General features: G+C 38.5%; 1 protein-coding gene across 4 annotated transcripts in view; it reads left to right on the top strand.

Moving 5' to 3' along the window:
* The window catches only part of ULK4 (unc-51 like kinase 4), a 603,320-nt gene that overhangs the window by 22,015 nt on the left and 564,370 nt on the right, over positions 1–16,935 (top strand). For 3 of the 4 annotated variants that reach the window (XM_038570534.1, XM_038570535.1, XM_038570532.1), the window contains exons 9-16: positions 1,616–1,708; positions 4,335–4,450; positions 4,605–4,674; positions 6,384–6,480; positions 11,235–11,339; positions 14,825–14,885; positions 16,222–16,403; positions 16,736–16,782. In XM_038570534.1, the coding sequence (XP_038426462.1) occupies positions 1,616–1,708; positions 4,335–4,450; positions 4,605–4,674; positions 6,384–6,480; positions 11,235–11,339; positions 14,825–14,885; positions 16,222–16,403; positions 16,736–16,782 (771 nt within the window). The remainder of the gene's footprint in view (positions 1–1,615; positions 1,709–4,334; positions 4,451–4,604; positions 4,675–6,383; positions 6,481–11,234; positions 11,340–14,824; positions 14,886–16,221; positions 16,404–16,735; positions 16,783–16,935) is intronic. The other variant, XM_038570533.1, reaches the window with a different exon arrangement.

Raw genomic sequence — 16,935 nt, 5'->3', positions numbered from 1 at the left:
CTTTTGATGGGATTCAAATATACTTCATTTAGAATTTGCATCCACATTTCTACATATTTACATCCCTGTACTGTATACTTCATTGCATAAATGATACCGCTCTATCACCTAGTTCTTTCTCTATGTCCAAGTCTTTTCAAATGGCTGCAGAATGTACACATGATAACCATAAGCCCAATAAACATTTAAGTGCTTCTTGATTCAGAATATTATATAGGCTGTTACAGTAAAAATCCTTTTGTGTATTTGTTAGTGTCCACTTAAGCAGTTAGCTCCTTTGGAGTTATTTCTGACAGTGGGGTTGGTGGCCAGAGGCTAAGAACATGAAAACAGTTTGATGCATTTGCTACATTCTTGGAATGTGTGCTGGTTTAGCAACCCTAGAGAGCCCTTTTCCTCCCAGTGTTACAATGGATTTTATTGACCTTATAAATATTTGCCAAACTGCCTGACAAAAAAGAAATTCCAATTTTTATTTCTCTGTTAGTGAGTTTTAAGAGCCCTTTATATAAAACGGATATTATAGGTGATTGCAGATTCTTTTTATTAATCATGTTTTAATTTTTATCAAAGTAGTTTTTAATTCTTTTTCTCTTTTCTTTTTTTTAAGTAGGCTCCATGCCCAGCATGGATCTCCACAACTCTGAAATCAAGACCTGAGCTGAGATGGAGAGTCAGATGCTTAACTGATTGAGCCACCCAGGCACCCCAAAGTTGTTTTTATTTCAATAGAGATCTTTTGAATCATCAAATTTTCTCTTTTGTTTTGAAATTTCAGTCAGGCTTAACCATTCTGAGTCTGATGATTATAACTAGAAGCATACTCTATTAGTAGTAAAAACTAATGCATTGAAAGTGTGGGTTTTAGATACAGCCTAAAGTCATTTTAATGTGGACAATCTAGCTAGATAACATTTTAGCTCCTGCACAGAAGTGTGACTCTGTAAAATCATGAGGCTAATTTTCTTATTTCTGAATGAAGTTCTAAAAATGAAGTCCCAAAAATGAAATGTATGAAGCAGGGTAGGTATGTAGACTAAAGGATGACAGAATTATAGATTGATAATATCTGATGTGTTTGCTTTAAAATTTTAAGCTAATTATAGATTCCTTTTATAGGCTACGTTTGAGAACCCAAAATGTTTTCATCAGGCTCTGTGGAATATGAACCCTGAGACTTCTAATATTTAGTTGTCAGACTCTTTAGTTCTGTACCATTTAAGGCTTCTGAATTATTTTTTTGTTGTTGCTAAGAGATTAATTGTATACTAAAATGAAAATAGGGACACTGGGATGACTCAGTTGGTCAAGCATCTGACATTTGGTTTCCGCTTAGGTCATGATCTCAAAGTCGTGGGATCAGGCTCTGAGTGGGTCTCCATGCCCAGTGGATAGTCTGCTTGAGATTCTCTTCCTCATTCTCTGTACCCATACACGCAGTCTCTTTCTCTCTAATAAATAAATTAAAAAGAAAGTATGAAAGAATTGCTGAGGTACATTCATATAGAGAAATTTATAAATCATAAAACCTAGTAGATGTATTTGGGACATGACTTGGCAATTATGCATGGTGAATCATGTTAAAATAGAACTTTAACATTTGTATTTTATTTAGATTAACTTGGGCGGGCCTACTGCAACATTCATTTTGGAAGAGTGCTTTCACTAGGAAAGATCGGGAATCAAGCACCGAGGATTCCAATGTCAGGTAGTATATAAGCTTATCTTTGTGTGGGGGCATGGTTATTAAATGATTGCACTGACTACTGTTCTGTCAATGCAGCATCAATGATATGACTTTCTCTGCTTACTAGGAGAAAATCAAACATTTGATTAAGCATTGCTTAAAGAGTTTATCCATGAATTTGATGTTCTCAATTTTGTTCATTTTCTGATCAGTTGTTTATTATCCAGTGAGTGATTTTAGTATGGTGGTCATTAGCTCTAAAAATGTAACACTTTCCACCTTGCCAAGCACACGGTAGGATCTCATTTACTCCTTTTGAGTTAGGTGTGGTTACACGATTTGCTTTGGCTAATGAAATGTGAACAGAAGTGATGTTCATTCTGTATAAAAAATTTATGAGCCCCTGAGATTTGACACATTTCTTCCTCCTGATGAGGCACCTGCGACGAAAATGTCCAAATGGGGTTGCTGTCAAGCTAGGTCTTCAGTGACTGTGATGAGCGTAGCTTCCCTGCCAAGCCTTCAATGGCTGTGTATGTGATTGCGACAAAGTTAAGAGATTCTAAGCCACTGGGATTTGTGGGTTGTATATTACCAGAGCATACCCTAGTTCCTGTCTGATTCTGACTAATACATCTCATTTTTATTATGAAATCTTCTTAGCCCAGGACACCTACACAAGTGACCATATTAAGAACAAGGTGAGGGGGATCCTTGGGTGGCTCAGCGGTTTAGCGCCTGCCTTTGGCCCAGGGCGCGATCCTGGAGTCCCGGGATCGAGTCCCACATCGGGCTCCCGGCATGGAGCCTACTTCTCCTTCCTCCTTTGTCTCTGCCTCTCTCTCTCTCTCTCTCTCTCTCTCTATGTCTATCATAAATAAATAAATGTTAAAAAAAAAAAAAAAGAGCAAGGTGAAAAGTGGTCGAATAAAGTTCTGCTAATTGACTTGGCTCCCCCTCCACTTATTTAGTGGTGAATAGTTGTCTGATTCTTGATTTTGATCTTGGCAAATTCGGTATATAGGAGAGAGAAGTCTGAATTCTATTTAAGGTCTCTCCCAAACTTGGGTTTCTCTGATGCAGTAAGTTTCAGCCCTGTTCTCACCATTGTGTTAGGCTCTGTGGGGACTACAGAAAGCAGGGCTCTGGTCTCACTCCTCCAGCATCAGCAAGTCATAGAACACCTCTGACCTTAGTTTGTCATCTTCCTTTTTAAATCTATATGCCTTTGATTTCTTTTCTTGCCTTATTGCCCTTACTAAGACTTTTTCAGTAAGATGTTGAATGAGGAGTGATGCAAGTGAACATCTTGCCCTGGTTTCTGTGTCTAGGATGAAAGCATTCAGCCTTTCACCATTAAGTATAATGCGCTGGAGGTTTGTGTAGCTGTTCCTTTTCACTTTGTTGTTTTTTTTTTTTTTTTAATTTTTTTTTATTTATTTATGATAGTCACAGAGAGAGAGAGAGGCAGAGACACAGGCAGAGGGAGAAGCAGGCTCCATGCACCGGGAGCCCGATGTGGGACTCGATCCCGGGTCTCCAGGATCGCGCCCTGGGCCAAAGGCAGGCGCCAAACCGCTGCGCCACCCAGGGATCCCCTCCTTTTCACTTTGAATGAACATTCAATTTTGTCAAATGCCTTTTTGTATCAGTTGATAAGATCATATTGGTTTTCTTTAGCCTGATTATGGACTCCTACATAAATTGGTGGTATTCAAATATTGAGCCAGCCCTGCAATCCTGCAATAAACCCCACCTAGTCATGCTGTGTTATAATTTTTATGTTTTGCTGCAAATGTTTGGGGCCAAGTGGCAGGAGGACAGCGAGATAGGAGAAAAAAGAACAACAGGGATTTGCCTCCTGTTCTTGAGATCATAGCTGTTTGATTTTTTTTTTAAGATTTTATTTTTTATTTATTCATAGTGAGAGAGGCAGAGTCACAGGCAGAGGAGAAGCAGGCTCCATGCAGGGAGCCTGACATGGGACTCGATCCTGGGTCTCCAGGATCACACCCCTGGCTGCAGGCGGCGCGAAACCACTGTGCCACCATGGCTGCCCTCATAGCTGTCTGATTAGAGAAGATACCCCTCCCGCAGTTTTAGGCACTGGCTAGAAGCTGCTGCTCTCCTAGCTAGCTGCTGCAGGATTACCTGGAGGCTGGGACAGAGTAAAATGGAAAAAAGAAACAAAAACAAAAACAAAAGCCCCACCCAAACCAGGAGATTTCCCCTGCTTTGACCCTTAGAGATTCCCTTTCCTATTTCTTAGAACAGAAGTAAGTAGGAAGCTTCTCTTGGTGGCTCCTTTGGTCTGTACTTACTGCTTTTGAACTCAGGCCAGGCAATACTCGAAGAGGGGGAGAAAAGGGAGACTCATTGTTGGTTTATTGGTACTTTGAATTCTGGTTTCCTTCTTCAACCTAAGTGCTGCTGTTTATTTTTCAGGGATAAGGTCTATAAATTCAGTAGAATGCCTTAGATATAGTAAGTGCTCATTTTAGCTGCCTAATGACAATACTTTCCAACTCCATGGCTTTGCAAAATGTTATGTGTAATTTAATGATCTTTTCCCACCTCTTGGTCTACATAGAAAATTATAGAAAACTCAAAATAAATTTGACTGTGTTGGTTTTCTCTGGTTGAACAGCAAAAAAGTGATGGAGCATTCTGGGACGCGAGATTCCAAGGAGTTTTTGAAGCCTCCGAGTGGACAAGCCAAGGGGGAGAAGAGTGGTCAGCGACTAAGTCACTCTTTTAGACTAGGTGAGCTCTTGCTGGAGCATGTTTGTGCCCTTTAGGGTGCTGTTTCTGAGTGCTTCTAGTTTTTGTTACCATTCTCTTGAAATTCTGTCTGCATCCTCCTCTGCTCATGATATTTTTTATCCTTTATGGATAATATTTTTCTTTCTTGCCACAGAAAATCCATCTGAATTGCGGCCCAAAAGTACTGTTGGGGGTCAACCGAATGAATCCATGTTTCTACTCAGGTAGGTAAGATGACAGAGCCTAAGGAATCCATGGGACATGACAGCGAGGTCATCCCAAAGCATCTGTTATCCAGGTGCCAAACTATGTTAGAGATGAAGGATAGTGATGTGAATGTCAAATTTCGGGTTCAATCTCTGCTTTCAAAGTTACTGTTAAGTGCTGGCCAATGAAATGTTGATTTGGCTGTGCATTTTTTAAAAGTTTTTAACCAAACCACAATCTTTCCTATTCACAAGGTTTAAAACCTTTTCATTTTATACTTTCCCTTCAAATAGAATTGAATTTGAAATTTTAGCAGTTCAGCTTCTTTATTGGATAAAGACTTACAGGAAAGAGCAGATTATGTTTTTTTTTTTTTTTTACATGTTTTATGTGTAGGCTTAAGTAATATTTGTTTAATGTAGTCATTGAAATAATTTTAAAAAGATCAGAATGGTATTTTAATATGATTAAGGCCAACGTGTTTAAAATTTTAGTAATGTGTGTTGTGTTTATAGTTTTAGTCGTATACACAAATAGTTTTAATGACATAGGGGTTATAACAGTGAACTATAATTTCTTGACTTGTTTTACCCTACTTAAAGTATGTTAAATTTATCTACATAGATTCTAGATGTTTTAAGTTCAGTTTTAAAAAAACCTTTTTATAATCTTTGGCATGTTAAATAAGTACTTGTTCAATGAATGAATAAACAGATAAGTGAGAGGGAAGAATCCTGATATTTAGGAATTTGAAGGAATTCATTGAAAAAGACTCTAATGATCTGAGTCAAAGATTTTTTTTTTTTTAATGTTAAAAAAAAATCAGAGACCCAAGAGTAATGGATTGACCCACAGAGTATGAGACCATTTTAAAGGGTAGGAGAAATCATTAAAAATAGACGCAGATTGGGAACCCTGGGTGGCGCAGCGGTTTCGCGCCTGCCTTTGGCCCGGGGCGTGATCCTGGAGACCCGGGATCGAATCCCACGTCGGGCTCCCGGTGCATGGAGCCTGCTTCTCCCTCTGCCTGTGTCTCTGCCTCTCTCTCTCTCTCTCTCTCTCTCTCTCTGTGTGTGACTATCATAAAAAAAAAAAAAAACATAGACGCAGATTATTACTTGTTTCTTAAATAGGTACCAAGATAATATTCCATTTAAAACGTTTTCTGGGGACACCTGGGTGGCTGAGTGGTTGAGCATCTGCCTTCGGCTCAGGTCATGATCCCGGGGTCCTGGGATAGAGTCCCACATCGGGCTCCCTTTGAGGAGCTTCTTCCTCTGTGTATGTCTCTGCCTCTCTGATTCTCATGATTAAATAAATAAAATCTTAAAAAAAGTTTTCTGAAATAAAATTGTAAATCTTTTCCATCCTTTGTAGAATGTCCAATCTATTTTATTATGTCAATCCTGATACCAGCAGACATTTAAAAAAATAATAAAATCAATGTTTTAAGGTTTCTAGTTAAAATAGAAGGTACTGTATATAACATAGGTTCTATAAATACAAGAAATAATAAATTAGCCAGGAAATTGCTTTAAAGACATTTACTGAAAAAGTGTTGGATAAACACAAATTTAGAGTTTAAATATATGAGATCATGTAGAATCTTTATATTCGACCAGTTTTTCTGTGAGATAGATGTCCGTCCCCCCCCTCCCCCCCCCCGCCCCGTAATAGTAAACAGTTTCTAAAATCTGAGTAGTATTGACTGGTCTGTATTTTCCAGTTCTCGTCCAACTCCAAGAACGAGCACTGCAGTGGGATTAAGTCCTGGTGAGGATATGATTCAACATTCACCACAGAAAACTTCTCCTTCAACCAAGGTGAGCAGAGAGGGGATTTTCCCTTTTTTTTTTTCCCCCACATAAGATATAGAGAGGCAGAAGAATAATTGCCACGTTGATCTCCAAACTATTATTGAAACAACAAATTTTACAATTAAGTCCTCTTTGATCACTGGTTTTTCTGGTAAGTACTCTTAAGAGAGAATTGTTTCATAATTATTTCTTTGATAACAGCTTTCCTGAGATATGATTGACAACCCATGTAATTCACCCATTTGAAGTGTACAATTCAGGGCCTTTGAGCATATTCTGAGTCCTGCAGCCATCACCATGGTCAGTTTGAGAACACTCATCATCCCACAAAGAAACCCCACACCTATGAACAGTCACTCCTGCTTTCCCTCAATTAATTTCTCTTGCCTCTCACCTGGGAACCACTAATCTCTCTGTCTTTATAAATTTGTCTATTCTGGATATTGCATATAAATGAAATAACACAGTATGTGTTCTTTTGTGACTGGCTTTTTTCACCTAACATAATGTTTTCAAGATTCATCGAAATCATAGCATATATCAATCCATGTTCTTTTTTATTGCCAAAAGATAATCTGTTGTATATACTACATTTTATGTTTCCATTCACTGGTTGGTGGACATCTGGGTTGTTTCCACCTTGCGGCTATTGTGAATGGTGCTGCTGGGAATGTTGGTGTACATTATTTTGAGTGGATGTGTGTTTAATTTCTCTTTAACCCTGCAGGAGTGTAATTGGGGCATCCTGTGGTAACTCTGTTTAATCTTTGAAGAACTGCCAAACTGTGTTCCAACATGGCTGGGCCATTTTATATTGTCTCCAGCAGTGTGTGAAGACTCTAGTTTTTATTCATCCCTAACAAGACTTGTTATTGTCTTTTTTCTAATTGTGATAAAATCTAATTTAGGTAAAATTTATCATTTAACTATTTTTAAGTGTACAGTTCTGTGGCATTAAGTGTATTCCCGTTTTTGTGCAGCTGTTACCACCATCCAGAACATTTTCATCATCCCAAACTGAGACTGTGTTTAGTGTACCCACTAAACAATCATTCCCCATATCCCTTTCCTCCCAGCCCCAGTAGCCATGATTCTCCTTTCTGTCTCTGTTTATTTGCCTAGTAGTCTCATAAAAGTGGAACCGTAAAATATTTGCTCTTTTGTGTCTGGCTTATTATACTCAGCATATCTTCAAGGTCTATCCATGTTGTAGCATGTGTCAGAATTTCATTCCTTTTTAAGGCTGAATAATATTCCATTGTGTGTGTAATACCACATTTTGTTTATCCATTCATCCATCTTTGGACATTGTTTGCTTTAATGTTTGGGCTGTTGTGAGTAATGCTGCATTATAGCCATACTGGGGTGTGTGAAAATATATCTAGTTTTGATTTGTATTTCTTTTTTTTTTTTTTTTAAATCTTTATTTATTTATGACAGTCACACACACACACAGAGAGGCAGAGACATAGGCAGAGGGAGAAGCAGACTCCATGCACCGGGAGCCCGACGTGGGATTCGATCCCGGGTCTCCAGGATCGCGCCCCGGGCCAAAGGCAGGCGCGAAACCGCTGCGCCACCCAGGGATCCCCTTGATTTGTATTTCTGATGGTTAATTACGTTGAGCATCTTTACATATGCTTTCGGACCATTTGTATATTTCCTTTGAAAGAATTCAAATCTTTACCTGGTTTTTGAGTTGTAGGAATTCTTTATGTATTCTGGGTATGTGACTTGGTGGTGGTGTCCTTTGAAGTACAATTTTAATTGTGACGTAGTTCATATTTGTGTGTGCGTGTTTGTTGTTGCATTGTAGTTGTCTTGGCATTCTTGTTGACTAGCAATTTAAAGGTGAGGTTTATTTCTGGATTCTCTAGTCTGTTGATCTATGCATCTTTTCTCATGGTGGTAGTATAGTAACTGGTTAGTTTGTGTGTGTGTGTGTGTGTGTGTGTGTGTGTGTGTTTTAAAGAGAGGTCACGAGGAGGGGGAAGGCAGGAGATGGGGGGAGGGTGGAAGGGAGAGAGAGAATCCCAAGCAGGCTTCATGCCCAGCACAGAGTTCAGCGCAGGGCTTGATTTTATAACTCTGAGATCATGACATGAGCTGAAATCAAGAGTTGGACACTTAACCAACTGAGCCACACAGATGCCCTGATAATTTTTTTTAAAAGTAGATTCCACACCCAACATGGAGCCCAATGTGGGGCTTGAACTCATGACCCAGAGGTCAAGACCTGAGCTGAGATCAGGAGTCAGGTGCTTAACCAACTGTGCCACTCAGGCACCCCTAGCTAGCCATTCTTGATCCTTGCAGTTTTAAGTAAGTTTTGAAGTTAGGAGGTATGATTCTCCCAACTTTGTTCTTTTTCAAGATGGTTTTGGCCATCCTGGATCCCTTGCATTTCCATGTGAATTTTAGGATCAGTTTGCATGCTTCTGTAAAGAAGCCAATTGGGGATCCCTGGGTGGCGCAGCGGTTTGGCGCCTGCCTTTGGCCCAGGGCGCGATCCTGGAGACCCGGGATCGAATCCCATATCAGGCTCCCGATGCATGGAGCCTGCTTCTCCCTCTGCCTGTGTCTCTGCCTCTCTCTCTCTCTCTCTCTGTGACTATCATAAGTAAATAAATAAAAAAATTAAAAAAAAAACTATTAAAAAAAATAAAGAAGCCAATTGGATTGTGATAGCAATGATGTTGAATCTATGGGTCAATTTGAGAGGAGTATTGCTATTTTAACAATGGAAAGTTTTCCTCCATGAATGTGGAATGTCTTTCTATTTGTTTAGGTCTTTAATTTTTTTCAGTCATTTGTTTTTGAATGCAGAGATATTTTGAATTAAAGTTTTTCCAAGTTACTATATTTAGTCTTGAGAGAGAGAATTGCTTTCATTTGTTTCTGTAACTTTTATGTAATGTGAAATGCATTTAGGTTGCATGAAACTTATTTCTGCATTGAAATATAAATGTGTTATAATAAAATCTCATTCTAATTAGTTCTATGTGAGATAGAAAATCAATATAAAAGTAAAAAATGCATTTTGAAATGTTAGAGATATTAAATCTCTTCTGGCACGTGGTTATTGTAGATGAGTGCACTTAATAATTTTATTGAGAATATTCAAGCAGTAATGATAGAAGTACTACATAAGAGTTTATCTTTTATAATTTAAGTGATACCTTTTAATTCAATTACAATTTTTTTTAAAGATTTGACAGCAGAAGCAGGGGCTGGGTGGCAGGCAGGAGGAGAGGGAAAGGGAGAAGCACGCTCTCCATTGAGCAAGGAACCGGAGGTGGGGTTCAATCTCAGGATTATGACCTGAGCTGAAGGCAGATGCTTAACTGAACCACACAGATGCCCTACAGAACTTTTATATTAATTGTAGGAAACTTGGAAACTGTACAAGAGAACAAAAAATAAAAACTACTTCTAATTTAATTACCCAAAGGAACCACTGGTTACTTTTTTTTTTTTTTTTTTTAAGATTTTATGTATTTATTTATGAGAGTCAGAGAGACAGGCAGAGACAAAGGCAGAGGGAGAAGCAGGCTCCATGCAGGGAGCCTGATGCGAGATTCCATCCCAGGACTTCCGGATCGCACCCTGGGCCAAAGGCAGATGCTAAACCGCTGAGCCACCCAGGAATCCCCGTATTTCATTTTTATAATCTGTTATCTATGCATGCATTTTGTTTATATATAGGAAATTAATTTTCACCTATAAATTTCTGATTGGTCTACTTGATTCTTTTTTTGTGTATTTTTTTAATTGGGGTCTACTTGATTCTTATACTAGTTTAATGTAAGAATATAATTTAAGTCATTCATGTTGGCCTTTCTTTGAAGTTTTTCTATCTTGAATATCTATGCCTTTAAGCATTAAAATTTTTCTTTTACAATGTTGCCCTGTACTTTTAATGTATTTTTTCCTATGTCCATTTTCTAAGTTGTGAAGGGGGTGGTCTTGGTTTCCAGGAACTTTATTAGCTAATTATTTTAATCCTTTATTCATGCTTCTGCCTCAGTTTTGGATAATTTCCTCATTTTTTATTTCACTGATTTGTTTTTTTGTTTTGTTCAGTCTGCTGGTCAGTGTTTCAATGGAAATTCCTAATGCATAAATCCGTTTTTTTTTTTTTGTTTTTTTTTTGTCTAATGTGAAATCCTGAGGCATACTACTAGGAATGAGAGTTCTGTTTGCTGTTCAAGTAGAGCACAAAGAAACATCTCAAAGGAGTAACTGATGGCAAATATCTGGTTACTCATTTTCATTATGTGTTAACTCTAGCTTTATAAAGATGGAAGTGTGGAACACTTAGGTAACAGGTTAGTACTTAACCCTGAAATTCTTCTATGGTGTAATTTTAACTTTGTATTGAATATTCTATAAAGGAGAATAAAGGAATGACCAAAACCATGCTGGTAATTGAAAAACCAGTTTGCCTCATCATAGCTTAGAACTCAGACTATAGAAGACCTGTTTTCTGGTTCTACCTGCCCTCTGTGGTAAACACGAATAAGTCAGTTACTTTGAGCTTTGTGTTTTCCTTCTGTAAAAACAGGAATGATGATACATATGACTGAGGATTTTTGTGAAGATCAAAGAAGACTGTGAAAGTGTATCGAATAGCAAAATGAGGTGCACTGATCTAGGTGACCCTTCCAGTACTGTTCTACTCAACATCTTATTATCTCAATTTAATTTAAAAGCTCTTCACTAATCATAGAAACAAAGCCTCATTTTTGTTCTTGTTTCAGATTACAAGTGAACACCTGAGTCAGCAGGACCTGGAATCCCAGATGAGAAAGCTTATCTACATGGACTCTGATCTTGTTGTCACCCCAATTATCGATAACCCAAAGGTGTGGAAAGATGCTCTGACAGATGAGGGCTGAGCTTTAGACTTCGCTGAGAGCCGAAATCCTGATGGTTTTTTTCATTCCAAATCTTCTTTGCTGTTCCTCATGTCTGCTTTTATGTCATTTGTGCCACAGTGTCTACATTTCTCATGCCCATCCTGTCTGCACCCTTCTCCTCTTCCTGCATTGTTTTCTGCTTCACTGAGTGGTGAGTTTCTTCCTCTCCTGCATCAGCTCTGCCTCCTCTCCATGCATGGGCTTCTAGACCTCAGACCTTAGTCCTTAGTCCCTTCGTTTCTTCATACATACTTGAGTGAATTTCTCCAAACACTCTTGTTGTGGATGTGTTATGAAAGCACATGTGAGTGAGGACTGCTCCCCTGGCTGGGGTGGGTAGGCAGGCACACAGAGACCATACCCTCTCACAGTGCTTGCACCACAGGCCAGATGGTGGAGAGACACTGGGAGGTTGGGGAGGCATGATTCACAGGTGCATTTCATATCCAGGGAGATTTTTGTGGCTTCATGTCATTTGGAATGTACTACTGTATTACTAGGGGATGATGAGTAGTCTCTTTAAGAAGAAGTAATTTCTCAGTTCCTCTGTACTACCTATTCTGTATTTTAATTTTCTTTTTTTAAATGTCTTTTTCTGTTTTAAATTATGCCCATTTTTACTCATCTCATTGGGGAACATTACTATAATTTAGAACAAATGGGTTTTTGGATGCATATTTACTAGATAGACAAAATTTTACAATAGATTACCCAGCTATTTTTCATAATGGAGCTAATTCTTTTTATGAGTTCAGATATCTGGCAGAGTAATTGTATATCATGCCAATTTAATGTGTAAACTGTCATTTACCCAGTGGATCTTCTAAGAACAGTTGGTAAGATCTTTTGACCATATTCTTTTCTGTTTCTTTTATGACCATACTTAATTGTTTTAAGGAAGCCTTATTAGAAATTTTTTTTAACTTCTAATTTTAGACCTACAGAGAAGGTTAAAAAATAGTAGAGTTCCTGTATGGTTTTTACCCAGCTTCTCTTAATGTTAGCATCTTATAGGACCATAGAATGGTTAGCAGAGTCAGGGCATTAACACTGGTACAGTGCAATTAACTAAATTACCAAATTTATTGGAATTTTACCAGTTGTACCACTGATGTCCTTTATCTGTTCTAGGGTTTCTTGTTACAGTTTGCTAGTAGGCCTCCTTTTTCTCCTACCAGCTATCCTTTTCTTTCATGGCCTTGTTGTAATTTTTCAGTCTTTTCTTGGCTTTCATGACCTTGACATTTTGAAGAGTACTGGTCAGGTATTCTGGGGAATGTCACTCAAGCTGGGTTTGCTAAGTGTTTCTTATGATTAGTATGTATGAGGTTATGCATTTTTGGCAAGAATACTACTAAGCTTTTTAAAAATGCTCTGTAGAGAGGTTTTGGAGAATTTAGATATAAATATCATAGTTGATCTTTTAAACTAAAGTCTCAGGATGAAGGTACCCTGGCTGTTCCAAACTTAGGGATCCAACTACCTGTTTTTTTCCCCCACTTTCTTAAAAAAAAAAAAAAAAAAAAACAACAAAACAATTGTGTGCTTTCCTGTTCATGCCTTTTTACAGCTTCCTGAAGTGGTGTGTTTTCTAATTCAACTTGAGTGAAGTTCTTACCATTCTTTCTTTATTTATTTTTTAAAAATTTTTATTTATTTATGATAGAGAGAGAGAGAGAGAGAGAGAGAGACAGGCAGAGACACAGGCAGAGGGAGAAGCAGGCTCCATGCACCGGGAGCCCGACATGGGACTTGATCCCGGGTCTCCAGGATTGGGCCCTGGGCCAAAGGCAGGCGCTAAACCACTGTGCCACCCAGAGAACCCCCTTACCATTCTTTAAAACTTCAATCTCCTTCTAGCTCTTCTGTAAACCATGTTAGCCTCAAGTGCTTGCCACATTCAAATTTTTTAGAAAAATTTCTCTTTGTAAAATGTTCCATCTATAATTATATCCTGCCCATTTTGTATTGCTCAGTATTGGTGTTTTTGTTTTGCTGTTTAACACCTTTTGTTTTATCTTTCCAACCAGAGTATCAGCTCTCTGACCATTGGATTGTGTCTTATATCTTGGTATTCCCCCTTAGCACTTAGCATACTGCCTCACCCTCTCAGGTATCCAATAAGTATTTGGTAAATGACTAAATTTCTAACCTAGAGATTGGTTAAGGTTAAGAGTAAACCAGGATCCCTGGGTGGCGCAGCGGTTTGGCGCCTGCCTTTGGCTCAGGGCGCGATCCTGGAGACCCGGGATCGAATCCCACGTCGGGCTCCCGGTGCGTGGAGCCTGCTTCTCCCTCTGCCTGTGTCTCTGCCTCTCTCTCTCTCTCTGTGACTATCATAAATTAAAAAAAAAAAAAAGTAAACCAAGGTAAAGCGCTGCTGCTTCTTTTTTTTTTTTTTTTTTTTAAGATTTTTATTTATTTGACAGAGAGCGTGAGAGCACAAGCAGGAGGAGCAGCAGGGAGAGGGAGAAGTAGGTTCCCTGCTGAGAAGACAGCCCATGGGGGGTGGGGGGCTTGATCCCAGGACTCTGGGATCATGGCCTGAGCTGAAGGCAGATGCTTAACCAACTAAACCACCCAGGTGCCCCTTTTTCAGGGGTGAAAAAGTGCTTCTTTTTCAATGACACTTTATTTTATTGCAGATATCACTTGAAATTATTTTTTAAAAATTTATTTATTTAAAGTAAACTCTACCCCCAGTGTGGGGTTTGAACTCATGACCCAGAGATCAAGAGTCTGCTTTACTGCCTGAGCCAGCCAGGTGCCCTGAAATGATTTTTATAAATTATTTTCTGTGTTTGTTTGTTTGTTTATTTATTTATTTAGAAAAAATTTTATTTATTTATTTGAGAGAGTGACAGAGCAAGCATGAACAAGGTGGTGGGGAGATGGGCAGAGGGAGAGGGAGAAGCAGACTCCCCTCTGAGCAGGAAGCTGATGCGGGGCTTGATCCCAGGACCCTGGGATCATGACCTGAGCTGAAGGCAGATGCTCAACCACCTGAGCCACCCAGGTGCCCCGAGTGTGTATTTTATTTTATTTTTTAATTTTAACTTTTTAAAACTTTTTAAAAAAAATTTATTTATGATAGAGAGAGAGAGAGAAAGAGAGAGAGAGGCAGAGACATAGGCAGAGGGAGAAGCAGGCTCCACGCACCGGGAGCCCGACGTGGGATTCGATCTCGGGTCTCCAGGATCGCGCCCCGGGCCAAAGGCAGGCACTAAACCACTGCGCCACCCAGGGATCCCTGTTTGTGTATTTTAATCTGAAGGGCAGTGTTTAATTCTTTTTAGTGACAAATTTTCAGTGATTTTTTTTTTTTTTCTGTCCCAATGGATTTATAATCTGGAAATAGGAAATTTTATCAGGAGATCGGTATCTGTCTCAAAAGGTGTCTTAAAAGATTTTGTTGTTTTTTTCAACCACAGATAATGAAACAACCACCAATTAAATTTGATCCAAAGATACTGCATCTACCGGCACATTCAGGTAGGATTCTAGAAGCCTTGTCAAACACATAGACTCTTGGAAGGTACATACAAATAAGAAATTTAATAGCAAATGGAATATCTCACTTATTGAACAGCTGAGGTCCTGTTTTCTTGCAAATTGGCTATATCCTTGGGGAGGTGCTGTGCACAATATAAATGACCGGTAATCCATTTATGCCAGCCTTTCACCTTAGCTGCGCCTGGGCTGCCCTGTACCCTTAGGGGAGTGAAAGTTCCTGTAAAGCTGGATGGGCTCTTCTCTTGCCCTTCCCCCTTGTAGAGTCCATTGAATTTCCAACATTTATGGTGCTCCTATAGGTAAAGAGGGCTGGAGACCATAATGAAGAAATGAGATTCTACTCCAGGAGTGGGGCAGTTGACATTGGGGGTCAGATGGTTCTTTTGTGGGGATGGTGTGGGAATGGAGACACTTCAAGGATAATTGTTACGTTTCCTTTCGCCTAATGGGAAGTCGTATTTGGGACAAACAGAAATTGTTTTATGCCTTAAATTTTGATGTATTTTCTTTGATAAAATCTATTTTGTGCTGTTAAGCTAGATCCAGAAAAACTTTGTCATCGTAGCTAGACTATAATCTAGGATTTAAAATCAAATCAAAGTAAATTCAAAATAAAATATACTCAAATTTAAACAAACTGTGCCAAGTAGAACCACTATTCATGAAAACCTTAGAGGATTATTTATCTCAAAATAAACTTTCCGATTTTCCCTTTACTTTGAGTTATTTTAGGAAATTATTATTACAGCTTATTTTGTTTAAAGATAGAAATTAGATGAAACTGTTATTTTTGGATGGCATCTCATTGCCCAGTTTTTGTTTTCTATTTGTAGAGGGTTGAACTTGGACCTCCCACATGACTTCAGCTGCCACATTAACCTGTTACACTTAACAATAATTTCATTGGAACCTTTGAACAACTGCATGATTCTTGGCTTTTCCAATATCCTAAGGCTAGATAGCTTTATACAGTGGCTCTCTTGCTTTTTTGTAATATGATTTTATTTAGCTTGATATTTTGTTAGATTCTAGGTTGTAGGCTGATTCTCCTGTAGGCGTCTTTTTTGTGTATAGTATTCCATCACATAGAGAAAAAGTTTCCATGAATAGAAAAAGAGGAATCCAGAAGAGTAAGTAAAAGTAGTGTCATCTTTGGAGGACTTTTTGGTTTTGATGTTGTAAAGTTAGGATTTTCTTTGTCCTCCTCTCAGCTATTGAAATTCTCTGTTCTGTTTTATTTCTTTTGTAATGTTTTTGGCTTTTTTTTTTTTTTTTTAACATGATACCCACTTTTAATATTTTCTTTCCTCTCCAGTAGATAAATTAGTATTTCTGAAAGACCAAGATTGGAATGAGTTTTTGCAGCAGGTGTGCTCACAGATTGATTCCACTGAGAAGAGCACGGGGGCCTCTCGAGCCAAGCTGAATCTCCTTTGCTATCTGTGTGTTTTGGCTGGACACCGGGAGGTGGCCACCCGGCTCCTTCATTCCCCACTGGTAGGAAGTTCAGTTGTAAAGTCTCATTTCGTGGTCCTTGCAGCATGCCTTTTGCACGTGACTCTTGTACTTCTGCTGAGATTAGAACATTAGTGCAAAAATACTAATTTGATGTAATTACCGTGGAAAAAAAATGTATCAAGATAATAGGTTTACCAAAATTATTCTGTTTAATCCTTGTGTCCAAAAGCAGTTGAGTACACAGTGATTTTGAACTTATTTTGTTGTTTCCTCATAAAGGAGTCACATTTCAGTTGTAGACAGGTCAGATGTGTTAATCACTTTCTATGTCATTTCATGAATGAAATGTACATCTTATTGTTTTATTTTAGTTCCAATTGCTAATCCAGCACTTGCGAATAGCTCCAAACTGGGATATGTAAGTAACATTTATATTTTAATAAATTATTATTTGTTGAATAATTACAACATACATATTTATAAAACACATTATTCTGAATACTTCTATACTTAAATAATAATTACTCTGAGTCTGAGGCAATCAGGCAAGTCATAGGCATCCCAACTGTAA

This window comes from Canis lupus, chromosome 23 (genome assembly GCF_011100685.1).
Source record: "Canis lupus familiaris isolate Mischka breed German Shepherd chromosome 23, alternate assembly UU_Cfam_GSD_1.0, whole genome shotgun sequence".
NCBI classification, from domain to species: Eukaryota; Metazoa; Chordata; class Mammalia; order Carnivora; family Canidae; genus Canis; species Canis lupus.
The sequence above is the reverse complement of the archived record's forward strand: the minus strand, read 5'-3'. Positions and strand labels throughout refer to the sequence as shown.